The sequence below is a fragment of the Halichoeres trimaculatus genome, unplaced genomic scaffold, assembly GCF_033239565.1.
Source record: "Halichoeres trimaculatus isolate MK-OKI-2021-1 unplaced genomic scaffold, fHalTri1.1 fHalTri1_scaffold_2, whole genome shotgun sequence".
In the NCBI taxonomy this organism is placed as follows: Eukaryota; Metazoa; Chordata; class Actinopteri; order Labriformes; family Labridae; genus Halichoeres; species Halichoeres trimaculatus.
This window is the reverse complement of record NW_027437180.1, coordinates 15,721,946-15,745,196: the sequence shown is the minus strand read 5'-3', so window position 1 is coordinate 15,745,196 and position 23,251 is coordinate 15,721,946. Positions and strand designations below refer to the sequence as shown.

General features: G+C 42.6%; 1 protein-coding gene across 3 annotated transcripts; it reads left to right on the top strand.

The window, feature by feature from the left end:
* Positions 1-2,864: 2,864 nt before the first annotated feature.
* On the top strand, positions 2,865-23,008 carry LOC141810238 (protocadherin-10-like). Of its 3 annotated transcripts, none has more exons than XM_074697659.1 (5): positions 2,865-5,959; positions 7,118-7,176; positions 7,680-7,786; positions 18,385-18,741; positions 20,724-23,008. In XM_074697659.1, the coding sequence occupies exons 1-5, from the start codon at positions 3,413-3,415 to the stop codon at positions 20,741-20,743; spliced, it is 3,090 nt and encodes a 1,029-aa protein (XP_074553760.1). In that variant the 5' UTR covers positions 2,865-3,412; the 3' UTR covers positions 20,744-23,008. The 3 variants fall into 3 exon arrangements, with proteins under 3 accessions (XP_074553760.1, XP_074553754.1, XP_074553762.1); XM_074697653.1 differs by having other exon boundaries at positions 18,358-18,741; positions 20,724-23,005; XM_074697661.1 differs by having other exon boundaries at positions 18,358-18,518; positions 20,724-23,001.
* Positions 23,009-23,251: the final 243 nt, after the last annotated feature.

Genomic DNA, 23,251 nt, shown 5'->3' with positions numbered 1-23,251 from the left:
TATGAGCTGTGTGGTTAGCGCTGGCTCCAGGCATCTCCAGCAACAGAACCACAGCTCAGATCTTCAGGAATGAGGGGGGAAGAAAGATTGTGACACCCCTCTTGCTCTCAATGATCAGACTCTCTTTAAATTTTATAGCTACAGTCATTTCTAACATTACACCTGGAAACCAAAATGTGGCACCCATCTAAACAATGATTTCAGTGCTCCTTCCTCACCGCCATATCAGGAGTAAAGAGTAGCTCAAGTCTATATGTAGCTTTTGTATTCTGCAGTGCACTAAATACACTTGGTCTGCATTAGCAACATGTTCTGTTTTCTATTTGAAGTTGCATTTGTTGTGTATCTTTGCACGTGTCTTTTTTTTTTTTTTTTTTTTTTTTTTTTGAGTGGCTATTGTTGTAGATACAGTGTGTGGCATTTTTTCAATAAAATCTGGTTGGCCATTTTCAAACCTAAAAGACACACACTGGAAACCCTTAAACCCTGTTAGACAACAGCATAAAAAATTATATTAGAAAGAATTCAGGTACAAAAACCAAATCCTGTTGATTCTCCAAAAGCAAGAAATTGTCAATCCTGAATCCCGGACAAAGAAAGTACAGAAAGAAGGGGAAAAAGCTCCTAAAGAATCAGATTCAACAGGTCCCTGTCTTTCAGTCCTATGTTAAGTAGAGCCCTTCTGATGGTTCAATATATCCTATTTCCCTTTGACTTTTAAAGGAGAAAGCCACATAAAAAAGGAGAAAAAACTTAAACTTTCCTTTTCTTCTTATAGTCCTCCAGCCTCATTGCTTTCCCCAACTTGCTGTTTATCTAAGATTTCTCCTCCTTTTTGAGGTACTCCTGGATACCCCCACCCCCTAATGCACACTTGCCTCCCTGCCTCCTGACAGAGACTGAGTGGGCTCACTGACAAACTACACCCTGACAAAGGAAGTGGTATAACCTTAAAAGAAGTTGTATTATGTTAAACCCTATTTATTTATCCCTTATGTTTATTATTATTATTATTATTATTATTATTATTATTATTATTATTATTATTATTATTATTATTATCAATAATAATAATAAGAAGAAGAAGAAGAAGAAGAAGAGGAAGAGTATACTTTCTCAGAATATGTTCATATATTTAGATACTGACACAAATTACATTTACTTCATCTTGTGGCGTATATTTACATTTACACTTTGTTCTTTGATGGTGGGAAATGTTTAGACAGTTGTTTTATTTGTTTATGCTTCAACTAATCTGTATATAACTACCATTATTCGTAGATTTTCTATATCACCAAATGTGAAAGAAGTGTTTTAATTTAAACAGAATACTCATGGAACTTTAATTCATAAATGCAGACTTTGTTCCTGGAGACTGAATCTTAAGGCTTTAGAAACGTTTCTCATTCTGGTTGCGTATTAGAGGCTTTTTTTAATGAATCAAGTTGAAATAGATGCACAGTGGCTCAAACAAACACCACTAAAATAGGGAAGTGGATAAGAAGTTTTGGGTCCCTCTTTATTCCCTGAATCATAAAAGAGAAGGAAGCGGACGCGAGGGGGCGACGTTGTTCTCTGAAACAGACAGAGATGAGAGGGAGAGGGGCCGCTGTGCGCCTTGCTCACAGATCCAACTCCGGTGTCAGCTCGATTCAGTCACACAGCTCCGGCTCAGACATGGCTGGAAATTCATCTAACGTCTCCCCTTTGTTTCTTCTGACTTGTATGGCGAGATGCAGAATCGCGTATCACTCGCTGTTTAATCCACTGCACAATGGGCACGTCGCATTGCATTATGGCCGATATTGTTGCGCTGCGTCTATTACATTTGGAATTACAGACTTATGCTAATTAGCTTCAATTACGCTCTTTTTCATCTTTTTGTCATCATCCTCCAAATGGTGTGCTAGTAGTTAGACCCCCACTATTTGTGTCTCCCTCAAAACAATCTCATTTGCATATTTAATTTATGCTATATGAATTAAATTAGCGCATGACGCAACAGCATTCCAGTTCAGGCCAGCATGTGAGGGGGTTAATGATAAGAATGTGAAGATAGGGGAACTAATAGGCTTCAGGCTATTAGCAACACGGTAGGACCAAAGTATGACGCTTCATTACACTGAATTAAAGTAACTCATGTGTGATCCTGCTCTGATGGAACTCTGTATCACACTGTTGCTCTTTAAAACGCAACACTGAAGATGCTGCTTTATTTAAAATGTTTTCTAAACGCTTTTTCATCTCAGGGAGAAAGAGGGAGAGGAGGGGGGAAGAGGGGAGAGAGATGGCCGTGGCTCTGTGGGGTATTGCGTCACTGGCTGTCTTTACATGCGCAGGCTCTTTACATGGTGGTCGTTGCTGTTGAGTATCCTTTACTACACACTGACTCATGCACTGATATCAGAGCTGCGCTTTAATTCCAAACTGTTGAAAGTATTGCGTCAAGGGCAAAGTCAGACTGGGTGTGCTTCCATATATTCAGTGAGTTGGGAGCCGTTGTCACATAAAAAACGACTCTGATCATAAAAAAAGTAGAAAATATTTTAGAAATAAATAAATAAAAAATAATATAATAAGTGGCAAGCTGACCTCACCTTCACCAACCATCATGATAGTTTTTTTTTTTCTTAATCCACGGTGTGTGTTATGCATTTAATTTTCCTCCCACAACTTAGAAAGAGCCTGGATGAGAGCTGGGAGAAGAGGAGAGGAGCGCAGTGGCACTTAACTGGTTTTGTTATAAGGGCTCGATGTGTGCTCTGGCTGGCGTTGCAGAGCCCCAATCAGGTGCCATTACACCCGGTGTTTGAGAACACCATTGGCTGGTGGGGAAAGGAGCTGTGCGCAAAACCAACCCCGCTGCTCCCACTCGCCTTACAGAAGCCGAGCTGAGAACATCATCCGCTTTGAGCGCTTAGGCGCAGTGATTACATCCTAACAGAGTGAGATAGAGAGAAAGTCCTGTTTTTCGTCAGTCTTTAATCAGGAGGTGAATTTGTTAAGGTTTCGGTGGTGCGCGTGGTGGAGTTTTCCCATTTTTTCTTCACTGCCAGTGTGGAACATGCATTTGTTAGACCTGAAGTAAAGAAGAGGCACAGAGAGTGTTGGCTATGCGTCCTGGCTCCAGCCTGCAATGTTTGCGCTGACGCCAAAACTCACAGACCGGTGCTGAATTGATTAAAACAGCGGAGCCCGGATCAAATGGCTCTGCTTCTCACGGCTGAAACGACGCAATGTTCCACTGACCCGAGGCAAAGGAGAAGAAATTTACAATCGGACAGCCTTGTTGCTGTTTGTTTCACTGCCTTTTTGCGGACAGAGGAAAAAGGAAATGTTTATTGCTCGTAAGAAAAAGGAATAACACTTTTTTTGTTTTGTCTTTAAGTGCACTTTGTGAAAGGGTGAAACGATGATTTGGTTTATTTTCCTGCTCTCCATTCTGAAAGGAGCTGCCTCTCAGCTGCACTACTCTGTGCCAGAGGAACAGGAGACTGGCTCTGTGGTTGGGAATATTGCAGAGGATTTGGGGCTGGACATCACCAAACTTTCCGCTCGCCGCTTTCAGACGGTGCCTAGCTCCAGAACACCTTACCTGGAGGTGAACTTAGAAAACGGTGCGCTCGTGGTGAAGGAGAAAATCGACCGGGAGGAGATCTGTAAGCAGACCATCCCGTGCCTCTTGCACCTGGAGGTGTTTCTGGAGAACCCACTGGAGCTCTTTCGTGTTGAGATCGAAGTGATGGATATCAACGACAATCCGCCCAGCTTTCCTGAGACAGACATATCCGTGGAAATATCGGAGAGCGCAATCCCCGGGACCCGTTTCCCGGTGGAAAATGCTTTCGACCCTGACGTGGGCACAAATGCGCTCAGCACATATGCCATCACGAACAATAACTATTTTTATCTGGACGTGCAGACTCAGAGTGATGGGAACAAGTTCGCAGAACTGGTGCTTGAAAAGTCGCTGGATAGAGAGCAGCAGGCGGTGCATCGCTATGTACTGACGGCTGTGGACGGGGGCATCCCACAGCGTACCGGGACGGCTCTTCTGGTGGTTAAAGTGCTGGACTCTAATGATAACGCGCCCACCTTTGACCAGTCCGTGTACTCTGTGAACCTGCGGGAAAACTCTCCTGTTGGCACTTTGGTCATTCAGCTCAATGCCACTGATGTCGATGAAGGGCAGAATGGGGAAATAGTTTATTCCTTCAGCAGTCACAACACCCCGAGGATAAAAGACTTATTCAATATTGATGCAAGAACAGGCAGGATAGAGGTCGCGGGTGAGGTGGACTATGAGGAGAGCAACACGCACCAGATTTATGTCCAGGCTAAAGATCTCGGGGCTAATGCGGTCCCCGCTCACTGCAAAGTGCTGGTAAAACTCACAGACGTAAACGACAACACACCAGAGATCGGTTTCAGCACTGTGACTGAATCCGTGAGCGAGCAGGACGCCCCGGGCACTGTGATTGCACTTTTCAGCGTCTCAGACCGGGACTCAGGTGAAAACGGACACATGAGCTGCGAGATACTGGGAGATGTTCCTTTCAAGCTGAAATCGTCTTTTAAAAACTACTACACCATTGTCACCGACGGACCGCTGGACAGAGAGAACACAGATTCTTACACTATCACTGTGGTGGCCAAAGATAAGGGTCAGCCTTCGCTCGCAACCAGCAAGTCCATCAAAGTGCACGTCTCCGACGAGAACGACAACGCGCCCCGTTTTACGCAGGCTGTGTATGATGTGTATGTGACTGAGAATAATGTGCCTGGTGCTTTCATCCATGCCGTGAGTGCTCTGGACCCTGACATAGGACAGAACGCTCTCATAACTTACTCCATATTGGAGTGTGACATACAAGGCATGTCTGTGGACACATATGTATCCATTAATCAGGACACTGGCTACCTTTACGCGCTGCGCTCCTTTGATTATGAGCAGCTGAAAGAGTTCAGCTTCATGGTCCAAGCTAAAGACTCCGGTGCTGCTGAGCTCTTCTCTAACGCCACAGTAAATGTAATCATCGTTGACCAAAATGACAACGCTCCCACTGTAATAGCCCCCATCGGTAAAAATGGCACAGCCAAAGAGCACCTGCCGCGCTCTGCGGAGCCCGGCTACCTTGTGACGCGCATCGTAGCCATGGATGCTGATGATGGTGAGAACGCGCGTCTGTCCTACAGCATCCTGCGGGGCAACGAGATGGGGATGTTCCGCATGGACTGGAGAACAGGGGAGCTGAGGACAGCCCGCAGGATCTCTCCAAAGCGGGACCCGCAGGGGTATTATGACCTGCTGATTGAAGTGAGGGACCACGGTCAGCCCCCTCTCTCCTCCTCGGCCAGTGTGAGTGTAATTTTAGTGGACAGTGTGGTCGAAGGCCGCAGCGGGGATCGCGGGTCGGCCTCCAGGGCAAAGGAGACCTCCCTTGACCTCACCCTTATCCTCATCATCGCCTTGGGCTCCGTGTCCTTCATTTTCCTCCTAGCTATGATCGTACTGGCCGTGCGCTGCCAAAAGGACAAGAAGCTCAACCTGTACACGTGCCTTCTGGCCGGTGACTGTTGCCTGTGCTGCGGCTCCTGCTGTAGCAGAGGAGCTCGAGGCCGGAAACAGAAGAAGCTGAGTAAATCTGACATAATGTTGGTTCAAAGCACCAATGTGACGTCAGGGGTCGGCCCTGTGGGGCAGGTGCCAGTGGAGGAGTCTGGTGTGGGCAGCGTGGGAGGGGGCTTCGGCTCCCACCATCATCAGAACCAGAACTCCTATTGCTACCAGGTGTGTCTGACACCCGAGTCCGCCAAAACGGATCTCATGTTCCTCAAACCATGCAGCCCCTCCCGCAGCAATGACACGGATCACACCAACCCCTGCGGCGCCATAGTCACAGGTTACAGTGACCAACAACCTGACATCATATCCAACGGCAGCATTCTGTCCAATGAGGTAAGAGAAACCAGAACCAGCGTTTGTCTTCCAGGGCTGTGCTTAACTTCCTACCAAAGGTGTGAAAGTGAAACGAAAGCGTGATTCAAAGTTTAACCAAATTGTTAAAGATCCCACTGCTATGTTTGTCTCATGTTAGAGCATGTTATCCTAAAAGAGCTGGGCAGCCCCATGTCTCCATGTGGACTAATTTGTATCCACTAGATTGGTTGTTTTGCATAGTGGCCTTCAATCAGTCATGCGTAATGACTGAACAATTCAATCGCTATCTCTCATGCGCCCTTTTCAGTTTGATGCAGGCAGATCGTCTTTTGTATGGTGCGCATAAAGCTGAGCGTGACGGAATTTGAAGATAAGATGTTTAATTTTCTAGATTATGAAGTTGAAAGACACTTTTATTTTATTCGCTTTCTTTTTTCTATCTCTGCTCAAAGGTGAGTTGTATCAAACTCTCATGCAATGTAAGGCTCTTGTAATTCGGGTCACCCTTAAAAGAGGGTGTGGCTCCTGTCATCTTGGGTCTATAGATTATTTGAATTAGGGGTGTAAACACAAGCCTTCATTTACCTTTAACCCCGAAGGAGAGCATTTCTGTGCTTGTAAGATCAAGTGGTTACATCAACAGGCGTGATTAATTTGTCCACCTTAAGCCCATTTCAGCTGATGTGATGAAAGGACGTTAAAGGCAACGGCGTGAGACGCGTGACTTGACGGCCCTGTAGTATCTACAGCCTGTGGGCTCTGCTCGGGGAGCTCAGAGTTGGGGCTTTTTGTTGATTGCGGTGTGGCTGGAGTGGAGCCAGACAGCCAGTCACAGCCTTGCCTTTCCTGTGTGTTAAATATTCCGTGCACGACCCAGCATGGCAGCACCACGAACAAAGGTTGTTCAGTTTCAGCATCGGGCGGCTCAATCATTTACGCATTCAATTGCCGCCCTAACCCACTCTCCCTGGCTCTCGTCTCCTCTCGCCCACTCACTCACCGAGAGGATGCGCGCATTGACAGCACAATGCCGTGTGTTGCCACAGTTTAATCTAATATGTTTCTTACTCCATGTGTCCGTGGTCAGTGAATGTCATTTAATCTAATCTTGCATTTATTCATGCCTCTATTAATGACTTCACATAGTATCTTAATATGTGTTAATGTGTCTTCTAGACAAAACACCAACGCGCGGAGCTCAGCTACCTGGTGGACAGGCCCAGGCGAGTCAACAGGTAAAACACACGCACATGCACACACCTTATTATTACTGATGTGCAAAACCCAGTGAGCTACAAACCATTCGCTTCCAGAGGACCTGTAACATTCAATAGGCCCCATGGAGCCACAGCCTATTCACATATCAATAAAACAGAATATTACACCCATCAGGGTGAATCCTGTATATTCTGCTGCGTTAATTGTGGCTCAGAGAGGCAACATGGTTCCCAATGTATCCATAACGTTCATCTTCAATTTGGCATCATTCCCACAACTGACAGCCCAGCGCCCATTAAAGCTCTAATGCTGGATTTCATTACATGCCATGTGTAACATCCAATTTAGACTCTTGAAGGCCACCGTGACTGAATTAAAGTGGGGGGTGATTTCTGATTATCCCTCTCGTCTTCTCTACCCCCCTCCCCTCTCCCCTCATCCTCCCTTCCTCCCTGTACCTCGACCTCTCTTTTCCCCCTTCTATATTTACACGCCTCGCTCCTCCTCCCACCTCTCGCAGTTCGGCATTCCAGGAGGCGGACATAGTCAGCTCCAAAGACAGTGGACACGGCGACAGTGAACAAGGGGACAGTGATCACGATGCCACTAACAGGGGTCATTCGGCTGGTGAGTTACCCCGACGTCACGTTATTACTCTGTCCTTTCAGCTCTCACTTCACCTCGCTCCCTGCTGTTTCCACAGTGGGAATGTGCTGCATTTTTTGAATAGTATAGTGCTGAGTTGTTGGTGCGGATCGGTGACTTTTAATTTCCTTAATTTGAGGGTGTACGTCGGCTCGGGCTCCGGTGTTGCTGGTTGGCTGGTTTGCGCGAACGGGCCCCGGAGGTGTTGATTGTATTTCACACCCTGTTGAAAAAGAGGGGAATTTGGGGAAATCTCTCTCTCCCCCTCTCCCTCTCTGCTCCTTGCTGTTACCCCTCTCCCTCTCTGTGACCCTGCCTGCTGCTTTCCTGAGTGGTGCTGAAAGGACAGCGACCTAAGGCGCAGCAGTGTGAGGCCTGCACTACTTCAGCGACACAGATCGATAAGTTTACTCTGTGAGAGGGAAAAGCACGGACGTTTAGCTGATACAACGACATGCATTTCAATCAGCTGTGTGTCGTAAGGCTTCTTCATGTTGTGGATTTAGGTTAAAAACGATGTACTAGCAGCCTCTGTGCCTGTATATGAAGTCTGTTCAGCTTTAAGTGAAAACAAAGGTAAAATGTTAGAGATAGAAAACATCACCTCCAGCTTTTTAGATAAGTTTTTCTACTTTTATTTATTTATTTAAAACTTACTCTCTTCATCATTTACACCAGGGGCGTAAATATATATATACATATATATATATATATATATATATATATATATATATATATATATATATATATATATATATATATATATATATATATATATATATATATATATGTGTGTGTGTGCGTGTGTGTGTGTGTGTGTGTGTGTGTGTGTGTGTGTGTGTGTGTGTGTGTGTTACTTTGCATGTTTTAAAGCAGATTTGGTTGCTTTAGGATACTTTCGTTTTTGGTAAAATTTTACATGTTAGAGCGTCAGACAGCAATAGCTCTCAATGGTATTGGCCAAAGAGTAGCGCACCAATGGGCTACACCATCTCAACTCTCCATGTATTATCGGCTGTAAGAGCAGCAACATTAATATCAGTTAAATAAAAGACAAAAATCTACAGTTTTTCCCAAAGTCATTCTCTTATCCTAATGGTATAATGGGGGACTAAAAAACTCATATTTTTTTTTACCAACAGGCTATAGATTGCCAAACTTGGCTCATTTTATAAAGACGGGGCACCTGACAATAACAACACAAGTGTGAAGTGACAAAATTGGTAAAATACTCTTTAAAACAGATCTTTTCAATAAATAAATACTTTTAAAAATCTAAGAAAAGTTTGAGGTGGGCCTGTCAGAAAGTGGGTGGGCCTGGGACTGTTGGGCCCACCCATGACGCCGCCCCTGATTTGCACTATGCAGTGCTCTGGCCATATGCCCTTACTACCCCTTGTTTCCCCTAAATTCTATTAGGTTAGAGCCTGTTTATTGATCAATTGGAGTCAGACAAAAAGTAGAACAATACAAAATCTCATTTCATATTGAATTGCCCTTTTCTTCTGAGGGCTCGTTGTACTGGGCTCATGTAAGACCCCTATCCAGGCCAGAGCCTGACAAATATCATAGCGGTGCTGGGAATACAAATAGAGCAGATTAGATAGGTGTTGTAGGATGGTGAATGGTCTTCATCAGGTTCCACTGTGTTTGACATCATTAATGAACAAAGCCCAAATTGCGAGCCGGTATGCAGCAGTGGTAGTGTCACTCCTCGCCCTCGCTGATGAAACTGGGCGAGAAGGTCAGAGTGTGCGAGACAGACATGCAGAACTGAAAGAAATCAAAAGAGACTCATCTCCTCGAGAACAAAGTCTTTTTTTTAAAATAAATACTCGCATCAATGTTGAAATATGCATTCTGAGTTCTCACTTTGGGACCTGGAGATTTCTGGAACAGAACAGTAATGCAGAGGGTTTTTCATTCTTCTACATTTTTTCAGTGGTACTCAAAAGGAATACAGATGTGTAAGTGACGTGATGTGCATGTTAAACTACACATCTAGAAAGTACCTGCAGACTTGAAAGTAATCAGCACCATGCGCTGTATTTTTGGTGGTATGTTGCATTAAATATCATTTTACTAGTTGTGAGGCCACATTTAATGAACAGTAACATGTTGGTTTTCCTTTGTTTGGCTCTGAACATGTTCATTTGGCACAGGCCTGGGAGTGTGCCCAGTTGGTGCAGTACTTTGTATTTCATATGTGGAAACGAACATTTGTTCCTCATGTTGGATTTATAAGGCAACAGCTTACCACTCAACAGGAGGTAATATCACACGACTGGTTCTTTGGAGAGAGGGACACTGAGTCTCACAGTCTTCTGGAGACAACAAAACCAGACAGAATGTGTGTGTATGGTGTGTGTGTGTGTGTGTGTGTGTGTGTGTGTGTGTGTGTGTGTGTGTGTGTGTGTGTGTGTGTGTGTGTGTGTGTGTGTGTGTGTGTGTGTGAAAGGGGGGAGGGTCGTGGTTGTTCAGGTATACCACTGTCTGATTCAATATGTAGGTGTTTGTATCTGTATGTAATCCGCTTGTGTGTGTGTTTTGTGTAGGAGAAAACAAGGCGAGGTGATGATGTCTGTATTGAAAAGGAGTTTTCCTCTGAGACGCTGCTCTGGGAAGCTTAAATGAGATTCTGTTTGAGAAGAGAGAGTAGAAGCTAGAGCCTGGCCCTCTGCCAGGTATATATTGCCTCTATATAGGCTTATCCAATGCTCATTTGTCTCTTTCTATGTATATGTGGGACTTACTTTATTGAGTAAATATATTGTATGAGAGTACTGTTTGTCGCTCATGTGGGCCGAGCACTCAGATGGTCTGAAGTGTTAAATGCAGGGAGCCTGTTTCGCAGATTTGCATAAATGCGACAGGAAGCTGAACCAAAACAGCAAAAGCCTGGCCTATGTATAGACCGTATTCAGGGAAATTCATGAGTGCACATGCATAAAAACAGGTTTAGCATGAGGAGTATTCCTGTATGTGTGTTTTTGGACACATATTCACACATATATTTGCTTTCAAGGGTAGGTAGCAGGGTCTCATCCTTCATTCTGTCTCCCCCACACGTTGGCTCTCTGCAACACTTGGCTGATCAGTAATTCATTTCTAGAACCTTTACATAGCAATTATCAGAGAAGGGTTAAAGGCAAGGTTTCCTCACGGGACGGCGCCACACATATTCTCTCTTTTGGTGCAACCCAGAATATTTCAAATCAAGGGGAAACCATTTCCACTTGGCATATCATCAACTACACCTGCCGTAGCTTCCCGCTCGGCCGCTTGCCTGACACTTTAGAAAATAAGTCTCCTGACGTGGTTTTAAATCAAAGGGACACTGCCTGTGAGGCTGGGATATCAGCAAACGCCTTTAAAAAGTGGGAAGATGGCTTCTCTGAGAGCAGCGTGTCTGCGCTAAGGCACTGCTGCATCTGGACTCAAAGCAGTATTGATTGACTATCACACCTTTCATCACCCCACAACCCTCTTCTTTTACCTCATTGGGTTTAGGGTTAGACTCTATTTTCCTGAGCATATCCCTCCTCATACTTAAACCAGACGAGGGAGCAAACATAGCAAACCCAAATAAAATGACAGATAAGAGGAGGTGTAATATCCATCAGTGGAAAACGCAGCAACTCAGAAACCTTCGATCAGCTGTGGAAGGCTGCGTGACGGGCAGGAGACGGGAAATCATCATTATCATGACGTTTGTTTTGGGGAGAACAACAGCCTTGACAAATGGGACAATTAAATCACTTTGGCAACGGTGTATTAGATGGCTGATTATGAATTAGTGGCGGGCACCGTGTTGCAGTTTCCCATGTCAGTGAGCTGTCAGGGGAATTTAGCGCTCAGAGTTTTGAAACGCCCTCCACTCAGGCCCCAGAAACTGACAAAACAGGAAGCTGTGATCCCTGACTCCATGATGCATCAAAGTAAAACAAATGTCTTGTTTATTTCAAAAGCTCAGATAATAAAAAATCTAAAACTCTGACCTTGCTTAGAGTGAAGGAGAATAAGTTTCAAAGAAGCACAAATGGGGGAAAAAAGGTTGTTGAGAATAAAGAGATGAGTGAAAAAACCACAGAGGTAAGAAATCGTAAGCATGCTCAGGATTCTGTCATCTTTTCTCCTGCTGATCATTTTTCTTCATGATTAGTTTGGCGACTGTGTATCAGTGAATAATTCAAAACTCCTCTCAGAGTCTCGAGTGTTATCTCAAAATTCATGTTCTCTGAGACCTAGAGCAAAAAAAAAAAATCATCTGCTGTTGGATTCTGACTGTGAAGGAAGACAAAATAGCGCAGCTACAACTGATACTACAACATGTCATAAGATGTACAACCTCACAGTGACATGCATCGAGTAAAACTTCACACTCCAGCCTTTAAAAATCCATTAGCAGACCTGACTGGCTTGTTGAATGTCAATAAAGTCAATAAAAGTAGTGAAAGGGAGAGATCAGTCATTTTGATTAACTAATGAAGTGGCTGCCTTCAGTTCCCACAAAGTGTCTTTCTCATCTCAAAAGTCAGCGTGTAAAATCAAATCTCTATTTCACGTGACCTTTTTACAACATTGTAACTCCTGATGGAGGAGGGTATTGAAACCAACGCACTGTGTTGTGTTTTGAAATAAGTCAAATCCAATACACATTCCATGGAGTGCTGAGGTGAATACGTTCTGAATAGGCTGTGCTCTCTGAATGAGCTGAATATTTCATCAAGTGTTATCACCCTGAAAAGTTAAAAAATCTAAAGCTTTATTTTTTTTAATGAAAAAATGCTGAGAATATAGGGTATGAATGGGGAAAAAATGTTTTCTCACTTCTTCTACTGAGGTCTTATAACTAACCTTAAACATTAGGCAGTAAGACTAATGGAAATCCCAGCAGATCGTGGGAGTCATAAACATACTTTGGCCCTGAGCTGCATAAATGTCATCCTCCTGAAAGAGATTTAAACCATCAAACATCTGCCTCAGTCAGGCTGCGGTGCTAACTTCTTTAACAGACACAAATGTGAGTCAGAGATGTGTTCTTAACGGCACCGTAGAAACTCAAACCAGGACACATTTGCACAAGCAGAGTACTTGTGTTTTTGTTTTTGAGGCAGACTAAAAGTTGAACACCTAATAGTCAAATTATTGTTTTTTTTTAAATGTTCTGTAGCGTTGAGTTTTCTGATGTGTGGGCAGTGAAATCACTCTTGTGAAATGAGTATTTCACCGTTTCTCCTGCACCCAGTCTTACTCCACACATTGATTTTCATCCTCTGTTCTAAACCTTTTCCCAAAGCAAGCCCCCATGAGTACATGTATATTTAGAGCTTTTTTGAGCAGGGGTGAGACAATACATGTCCAGTACTTGTGCTCAACAATCACAGTACAGTTGACTTTGAAAAGGTGAGATTTAAAGAACAAGAATCGCCCATAAATAATGAAGGAGGCAGGACCCAGTTTACACACGCTTGTGGAGCAGACACAGCTTTGGTCAAGGCAGTAAATAAATTATAAGATCAATAAGGAGTGGTCATCCAGAATCCTTGGTCCACCATATCTAAGAAGATTTATCAATCAAAGTACTCTGGTCAGGGCAAGAGGCCATCTCAGCCCGACTTCCCAGTCCATTTGTCCTGTAACAAACATCAAATATGGTCACTGCCTCTCAGAGTCTCAGAACAATTTCTCTGCGTGTAGTAACTGGATACAGCCAGGATCATCCTCGTCTTTTTCTGGTTCTGGGAGGTCTCTGGTTTACTCATCACAGCTTCTCTGGCCAACTTGTGCAAGGGAGCTATATTACTCCCCTGCTGTCCTAGCTGCTGTCCAAATATTGACGTTTTGTGTCTGCATTCTCTCCGGAGCACTGGAGGACAAGATGAAAAACAGAGGTATGGAGGGGAGACACCTTCTACCTGAGGGATGAGAACGCTTTCTTTCTTTTTTTTCTGAGAGAAAAAAAAAAGGATTAAGAGAGAGGAAGACAGGCGAAGAGGATTAAATGTTGAGGAAAATAACAAGAGACAGGAACACAAAAGGCATGAAAGAAGCACAGAGGGACTAATACAGACAGAAGAAGAGGGGTAGAAAGACAGAGAAATGAGTGCAGGGGGGATAACTTCAAACCTGAGAGCTACAGATATATACGCACAAAGTGAATCAAACATGGGGCTCGTGTTTTGCGGGGATTTGTTTTCCTTCATTTCCGCTCCCTGTTGCTGGATGTATGTCAGGCACTGCAATTAGTCAAATCACAGCAACGTGGGATTTCAGAAACACTCAGAGACGTAATGAAAAAAAGCAGCAGTGGAAAATAATCTAGAAGAGCTGATTGCTTATTAGCAAGTAGATTGTGTTTGCATTGTGTTGTGTTGATTTGCCAGTGTGTGTGTGTGTGTGTGTGTGTGTGTGTGTGTGTGTGTGTGTGTGTGTGTGTGTGTGTGTGTGTGTGTGTGTGTGTGTGTATCGGTGTGTGTAAGCGTGTGTCTGTGTGTCTGTGTGTGTGTGTGTGTGTGTGTGTGTGTGTGAGTGAGTGTGCTCTTTTAGTCTGATGAGGTCACAGTGAAACGGAGGACTGCTGGCAGGGACTGTCATTGCCAGTCACTGTTTTGGTTGTTGTTTCTCTTCCTGCCAGAGGAAGAAAAGGTGTTTCACGGGAATCGGCAGCCACTGGGTGTCATGTGGTGTCATGGCCTGTCTGCCTGTTTTCTTGCGTACATTTACATATCTGCATTAAGGAAGTCTTCTTGAGTGTGTCTGCAAACATATGTGTTGATGTTGTTTTCATAAGAGTCAGCCAGCAGGTATAAATCACTGCCTAGTTTGCAAGTAAGTGACAGTAAATTGACTGCTGCAGACTATATTTACCTTTCACTCCCAGAGAACAATGTGCTGTTGTTCCTGCTAAATAATATACTGAGATTTGAAACTGAAGAACAGACTAAACCTCTCCCTTAATCTCTGGATATTAACTCTGTATCTTAATCAGAGTGCATGTCTATGTTTGTTTCTTTTCTGCATTGTTGCAGATTTGCACCTGTGCTTTAGTCCTGGTTTATTTTTAACCATGTTTCGTAGCTGTCACACACTCTACTTGTGGAAGAGCACTGTAGGGATGGAAATTAACATCCATATGTTGAGAAGAGGAGCAAAACTGTTTGCAAAAGTCCTGTTAAAGGATGACAGGCTATCAAGAAATACACCTTGGTTTTTTTGCCCCACCCTTTGAGAACAAACATGAAAAAAATCATTACATTAAGGACTGAATTTGTGGCCACAAGCTGCTCTCTCAGACAAGCTCTCTCCCCACATGGCATTTTGAGACTTTCTGTTTTGATCTCCACCAGATCATAGTGTGTTTTCTTCGGTACACGGCTTCCATTGAACCACAACCCACACGTGCTCAGTGGTGGTGGTGGTGGTAAAAACAAACAAACCCTTTGGCAGAAAATGCACTGGTTCTGAATCTTTGGGCCAGGCAGATGAAACAGGGGTAAACAGACATTTATGCATCATGCTGAATCAATAGATAAAATAGAAAACCTACAATTTAAAAAGTAGCTGTCAACATTCTGCAGCTATTGCCCTCAATCTCTCAGTGTTTGGGTATTTCTGCAATTTACTCAGGGTAGTTTAAAAGGAGGTTGAAGGCTTTGTTTATTCCACAGGAAAGTGAAATTGTGTTGTTAACCCTCTTTGGTAGAGAAAGAAATAAAAAGCTCAAAGTTGAGTATCTCTCACTTTGATTTTCTCTTATCTGTTTTTAGTTGTTTTTCTGGGTGTTCCAGCGTTTATATATCCCACAGTTGTTTTTGAGAAGATAGAAAACAGTTTCCATACGATGAGGTCAAAGGACAAAACAGCTCATGTGTAAGATGAGATTTTCATCTTGCATGCTGTAATCAAATTTGCCTCTGCATAAGCCCTCTCCCATCTCCATCTGTGAAGCTGGGGTCTCCCACTGTCTCTTCTGGCCATTGCTATTTCCATCTGTGAGTGCCCAGGTCTCCCCTCTCCCTCCTTATGGTTCCCGCAGTCTTGCTGCTTCTCCTGCCTGCTGTCTCTGTCTGTGAAATCTGTGACTCCCCCATCTGTTTGGCCCTCGCCGTCCCTTGTCTATGAGCCTCGAGTCCCTTCTGGCTCTGTGGGAGCTGCACAGTCTTTGTTGCCTGTTTCACTTCCTGTGAGCCCTGAATTAGCCACACGATTAGATCCACACAATGCACACAGGCAAAAAAAAAAAAAAAAAAAAAGTATCAGCTCCTTTGGTAACACTTGGCCAAAGAGTTGCAGAGGCTGTTGTTAATAATGTATGACATTCACATGTGCACCGGATGATGTGTGCTGTTACAGTATGTTTTTTTTTTAACTGTGTGAAATTCAAATAAAGCAAACATGGAGCTCAATCCTAAAAAAAATGGTTTTGCACGTTAATGGTAACATAATCTGAACAAAACAGAATAAAAATAGCTGATTCTCTGCTCTAATGTTCATCCACTTATCCTCTTATAAAACATCTTTGTTACCTTGATAGAAGACAGATAAAGCGACTTTATTGCTTTATCACTTTCAAACAATGTTTTCTATTCATTTTTTTAGGACAATCATAGCCGTAACACAGTTAAATAATGACATTTCAAAGCAACACACACCGTTTATTGATTTACTTTTCGCCCAGAAACGTCTGCATGGAGTCCTCAGAGGCTCAAATGTATCTTAGTCACCACACCACTCACTGCTGCTCAGTGACCTTTTTTTTCTTTAATGTGATTGGTAACTGCTGTGGGCTTCACAAACTGCATGTAAACATCAGAATTTTACAGTAAGACACTGTTTGAGGAGGGTTTAGAAAAAAAATAGTTTGTGCGCATTAATATTTGCTTCCCCCATGTGTTTTCGTCTGAGATGAGTGAATGTGTGTCTCGTTCACAGAGCAGCAGGGCAGCAGCTTTCTATCAGACAAAACAAACAAAGCAGAGGGAAAATTTGACTGACGCGCTGCACCTCTATTCTTAAGGCTTTTTTTTCCACAGGGAAAGATAATCCATAATCTGTGACAGGCTGATATTTTGAGATTTAGGTCTAATATTCAACAGGAGGGATACAGCAGGACCCAGAAAATGTTTTCTTTTCCTTTAGAGCTGAAGGTAAAAACAAGGCTGAAAAGAAACAGTTTCTTCTGTCTTAATGTTGCCTGGAAATATAAAGTAATGCCAAAGATTCATTGGGTTCATTGAATTGATCGATTGCAGTTATTGGAATCCTTTTCTCTCAGAAAGACTGTTTTTTAGCCCTGCAGTGGGAATAGACTTGTTTTCCTCTAATGCAGTCTAATGGCGTTTAAAGTCTTATAGCACAGCATTAGTGTGGGCATGTCTGCTCTTAGTAACAGAGAAACTATTGTGATATCAGTCAGAAGGATCAGATGAACAGACTTCTGCTTGTGGACCCTTTGATCTGAGGACACCTCTGTTTCTGAAATAGCAGTTTACAGTTTGCTGGCTTTCTTTGTTTCTGTATTTTTCTTTCCCTCTCTTTCCTGTTGTATCGGTTTTCCCTCCTCTCGCCTTTAACTGCTCATCTCTTGCTTTGATGCCGCCGTCCAAAAAAGCCTCCCCACATCGCCCTGGCTATGCTGGAGAGCCTGGAGAACTGCAGAGCTGTTCTGCACATGAATAGAAAATTGCTGCACAGTCTCATTTTTATGATGACTTTGTTCACATCTCATGTTCTTTTCTCTTTCCTTTTATAATATCTCTGCTACCCCCCATCTCTCCCCTTTATTCTTTCTAAGAGAGTGTAATTAACATAACTGGTAGCTCCTTCATGCTGGTTGTGTGTGTAAAAGAGAGTAAGAGAGAAAGAGACAAAGCATGTGTGTTATCCTATTATATCATTTCAGATGTTAATTTAATCTGTTTTTTTATGTTGATTTTTTGTTTTTGGCAGCAGCTCTGTGCCAGTTAAACTCTTTGTGGACTTGTGTGGGGATGATTGACATTGGAGTGTGATTACGCTGCACGTGAATATTGTGTTGGTATTTGTTCGTGGCTTCTTAAGATAATTGTAGGGTTTTTTGTGTGAGGACGATGGAATATTGAGTCACAGTTTGTCTCCTAGTGTTAGAAAATCAATTGTGAGTCTGTAGATGTTGACGTGGAGAAGGGTTGAAATGTTTTTGCAACACCACATCACTCTGATTGCGCATTTTATTTGAAATGAATGAGGTGAGACGGAAAACAAACAATTCACTTCATCAATGTTGGCCTTGTCTCTTTGATGAATAGCTTTTGCTGCACTTTTTCTGCTCGCGACATTGGCAAATGATTGCTAACTTATGTTCTCTCTTCTGCTCTCTTTTTCTCATCTTCTCTCCTCTGTCTCGGCTTTCCACTCCAAACATCCACACCCCTTCTCCCGTCATGCTCCCTCTCGCTTCCTTTCACTTTTCATCCCCTTCATTATTGAAATCTTCCATCCACATCTCTATCTTTACATTTCCCTCCTCCATATCTCCACTGTCCATCCATCAATCTGTACTTTCTGTGTAGGGGCTGACCTTTTCTCCAACTGCACAGAGGAGTGCAAGGCCCTGGGTCACTCCGACCGCTGCTGGATGCCATCCTTTGTGCCGTCTGACGGGCGCCAGGGTCCAGACTACCGGAGTAACCTGCACGTTCCCGGCATGGACGCCACGCTGCCCGACACTGAGGTACCCTCCTCCGTCAACCTTTCCGACCAACTCACCATGACCTCGTCCACCGCCTCGACTACCGATAGGTCATTCTCCACCTTTGGCAAGGACGGTCAAAGGTCACAGTCACACCACAGCCTTCACCATCACCTCCATCAGCAACAGCAGCAGTACAGCTCCAGCACGCTAGAGAGGAAAGAGTATGATAGGGGGACCCTACCGTACAAACCCACCTTTCTCTGTGAGTATCAGTATGAAAGTTCCCTGGGACCCTATGACTTCGGTCTGGTCCAGTACAGATACTAAAGGAGGGGACGGTGAATCTGCCTCTTGAATTCTGATCGGGACTTTTTATGTTGTTCATTATTATCTTTTATTTCTGTTTTATTTATAAAAAAGTAAAAACGATACCATTTTTGTTTTTGTTGCATTGTTTTCTTTTCTGTTGATATATATAATATATTTTTTTAATGCAAACTGTAATTCATCATTGCTAACACTTTCTCCAAAACCAACTTTGAGAAATTTTATCTAACCCAAACCTTACCGTAAAGATGTTTGTAATCATGTGATTTATTATCCAATAAACTCAATTGGAATTAGACTCGTTGAAATCTGCTGTGGCCCCTTTTTCTTTCTTTATTCCATGTCTCTAAATTCCCCCCCACCACCAAACTGTTTCCCAATCAGCTTTTTTTCTGATGCTCATATAAGTAAAGGTCAGGTCTGACAGAAGCACCTGTGACATCCCGCTTTCACAAACTTGTGTATTTCTAATGCCTCGTTAGTGAAGTGAGGGCACATTCTGACTGCATGGAGAGGGAATACAAGAAAGACTGAATCATAATGTGAAGGCCATCTTTTCCATTTGCTCAACAGCCAGAATTTGTTCAACTTGGATGACTTCTCTACTACATAGCTTGAGAGGTGAAACACACAGCAGGGGCTGCACGTTTTAGGTCATTATCAACCTTTGTTGAAGTCCATTGGCGCTAAAAAAAAGGGGTGTTCAATATCTGTGTTTGCTTAATTGTGATTAATGCTTCACATTAGAGAAGCTGGGTGACACGGCCTCAACCCCAAGTTCATGATTCTTGATTTGGAAAGTAACACACTCAAGTTTGTGTTTGGCAAAGATACCAGGAATTTCCAAAGTGACAAATGACAAATTGTGATACCCACTGTATTTTCAGTGTCCAGTTTGCACTTATTAAGAAGCAGAATGGGATTCCTCAGAAAAGGTTGGCAGGGTACGTCTTGCCTCGTTCAATTGCTTTCCAAGCTCCACATTACATGAATAATCTATTAGCTCTAAGAGTAGGGAATGGATTCGATATACGCATTCAGTAGAGAAGTCATTTCCAGTCACCACCATGTTAACCACCATCCTCCATGATACTGCATGCTGACTGTGAGCCGTCTCTCAGGTAAACCATGAGCTCTACAACCTGCCTCCTTTTTCCCCTCGTATGCGACTTGGCAAACCAAGCCAAGCAATTTTCCTCTTGCACATCAGGTCTGTGTGAAAAATAATTTGTATTTAGCCTTAAGGTGCTAGAGCTTGCTTTGCTCCAGATATAGCAGCCTGCACGTCTGCTCATTTTGTCTGCCTCAGAGGGTTAGAATAAATGCACTTCATATTCGCTCAGTCTAAAACCCACAACTTTTTTTTATATTTCATTTCACTTTTCTGATTTACAATTTGTCCTGCTTTCTTTGGTCTGTTGAAACAAACTGACCCCATGCTTTTATGGCAAAGATGTTATTCATCAGTCTAAAGTAAAAAAGATGAGAAAAGCCCTGGAGGCTGAGGCTCTATTAACCAACAGGCATCATGTTCTACTTTAAAATAGCGTCATAGACTACTGCTGGCTACTGCAATGCTCTGATCACCACGGTTGCCTTGATAAAGGGTTTATAAATGTTTAATGATCCATTTATGGATAATTAATGAAGCAATTAGTGGTCTGTGTATGCATGCATTATGTAGCCTCCAAATTTTAACATTTATCTTCACTGATGGACGTGTTTTTTACCCAATTCCCCAATTACTTTTACTATTACATTGCAAAGAGCAAGCTTAAGGCCTATAAATAACTTCTCTCGGTGAGCTTTGTGGCATGAGTTCTTCTAGTGATGGTATTTGGGGCTGTCTGTGTCACACAAAAGTCTCAAGGGACAGGGTGCCATTTGTCTTAACCACTGTGTTCTCTGTCTTTTCAGCCCGCAAAAGGATTTGCTAGCTCATTCCATGTGGACCTGTCGGAGACAGCGTGAATTTCTGTGCTAGACCACCAACACTGATAGACAGCGAATTAAAACTTAACAAACAGCAACCTGGACACAGCAACCTTGGTTAAGCTTCATTATCTGGGGTGGCGAGCTGTAACAAAGCCTTGGCAGTGGCTGCCGAGGGAGGAGAGAAAACATAAATACTGAGTAGCTGTAAACCTCTCTAGATATTCGAGGAGCAATCCAAGGCCTTATTCCTCTCAGCAGGACTGAGATCAGGGCCACAGCACTTGACATGTGGAGATTATTAAGTCATCAGCAGAAGTGAGGAACTGAAACAAACAGGAATACAAAACGAGAAGAAGAGGGACCGATTTAAAAAGAGAGTTTTGTTTTTTGGTTGTTTTTTTTTTTTTCCTGGGGGGCGGGGTGAACATTTTGGAGTTAACCTCTAGAAATCTGTGTGTGCCTGTTTACATGAAGAAAAAAACTAATGTTTCTGTACAAACTTCAACCAATGTTACACGGAACCCTTTAGCTACAGTATTTCTATGGTCACCACTAAGCCAACTGTACAGAGACTCAAAGAGGAGGAGGCTGACAGAAGGAGGGAGGAGTGCAGGTGTTGTACAGGTGTAAAATGACATTTACAAAGAAATGGATGGAGCCAAGCAGAGATGATGTGCAGTATTATAAATTCAGTAACTCAATTTTTTTTAATTAAATCAATTTTTTACTTGACTATCTTTAGATAACTTCTTTTTGTTTCAGTTATTCTTTCTGTGTTGTTAAAGTGTGCAGACCTTGACATATTCCAACTTATCTTTACAGACAGGGACTCGAGGTCCTCAAGACAGGTTCAGTCCTTCTCCAGGTTTAGCCACTTCAGGAAGGAGATTTTGACTTACACTGTGTAGAAAGAATAAATAAAACATGCGTTCCATTTTACAATAAAGCATCGCAAATGTGAATTTCCTCATTTCTAAACTAGTGACTTTCAGTTTCAGAGTTCCTTCCTGAGCTGGCTGCAGGGAAAGTGAAATGACCCTTTACCAGGATGTAGTCCTCGCCATTGGCCTATACATAAACAATCAGACACACTCGGTGGTTTTATCATGTGTGCAAAGTGTTTACTGTGCTATTTTAAAAGCCTTTAACGGGTTTAAATATAAATCTATATATAACTATATATATATCTATATATATATAAATATATAATATACTTTTTTTCTAAAAACTGTGTAATCATTGGTTAGTTTCTAAACCTCGTTATGTCATCAAACTAATAAAACTAAGTGCTACGATAACAAGACATTGTTTGGATGAGGAGAAGCTGAGTCAGCAGGAAAAAAAATATAACGCACCAACCAAGGATTAAGTTGATGTTCTTCTTTGATTGTTACTTTTCACTGTTTACAGATAAAGGGCCTTGTTGTGTGTAGCAGAGACACCAGTTGAGGTTTTTTTTTTTTGGGCCTTTTGTGTATTTCTAAAAGCAGAAAATGTGTTCATGTACAGGAAGGAGGACTATCACAACTGGGCTAGATATCAAAGGTTATACAATCATACGAGGGAGGTATACAAACAGATAATTATGGACATAAGCAGGCAGTACATGGTGAGGCACTAAGTGTTGCACACATGCACACCCACACACACACACACACAAACACAGGTCAAGTGGTGATGAATAAAAAAAGTGTCAATGGAGCTCTCTAGTGTGTGTTTTGTTGCATTCACCTGGTCACGATTTCATGTTTCTGATCCGACCGACAAAAGGAAAGCCTACAGCCAAACATCTGTGCAAGGTCATCATACACACGAGGACAACATTTATGTTAATGCCCCCTGCTGAAGGCAGGAATAGCGCTCACCATGTTTGCCATGTTAGTTTGGCACATTAGCACACTGGAAAAGCTGAAATCTACGCAAGTGTTTATGTCTTATTTCTTGCTAAGGAAAAAAATCATTTGATAAGACTTAACATGATCCATATTTATCTGACAAGAAGAGAAAATGTCTTATTTTAAGACTGTAAAATAAAAATTGTGCCCCATATAAAAAGCCAATCGGCTTTTTCTACCATTTGATTTAGCAGATGCTTCTGTACAAAGCGACATACAACACAAGCAAGAATTTAGACCGGAGGGGGAAACCTTATGACAAAGTGCTTCAAGATTGTTTGGCTGCAGGAGCTGCCATTTAGTGCCATATGAAGGACTTTCTTCTTCTTCTGCTTCTTCTGCTTCTTCTTCTTCTTCCATCTAAAATAGTGAGAACAATTTGCTTGTTAATATTCTTAAAATAAGAATAATGTCCTAACGAAAGAAGCCAATAAGCACATTTTTCCACCCATTTGTACCTTCTTTTTTTTTTTTTTTTTTACTTTTTACAAGCAATTGAAGCATTATTTCTGTCTTTTGATTTCTTAGAGCAAGACATTTTCCTTGTTTGGTTGGTGTATGTCTTTTATATTATGTCTCAACAAGACACAAGTGCTTGTTAGATGTCTTTTTTTT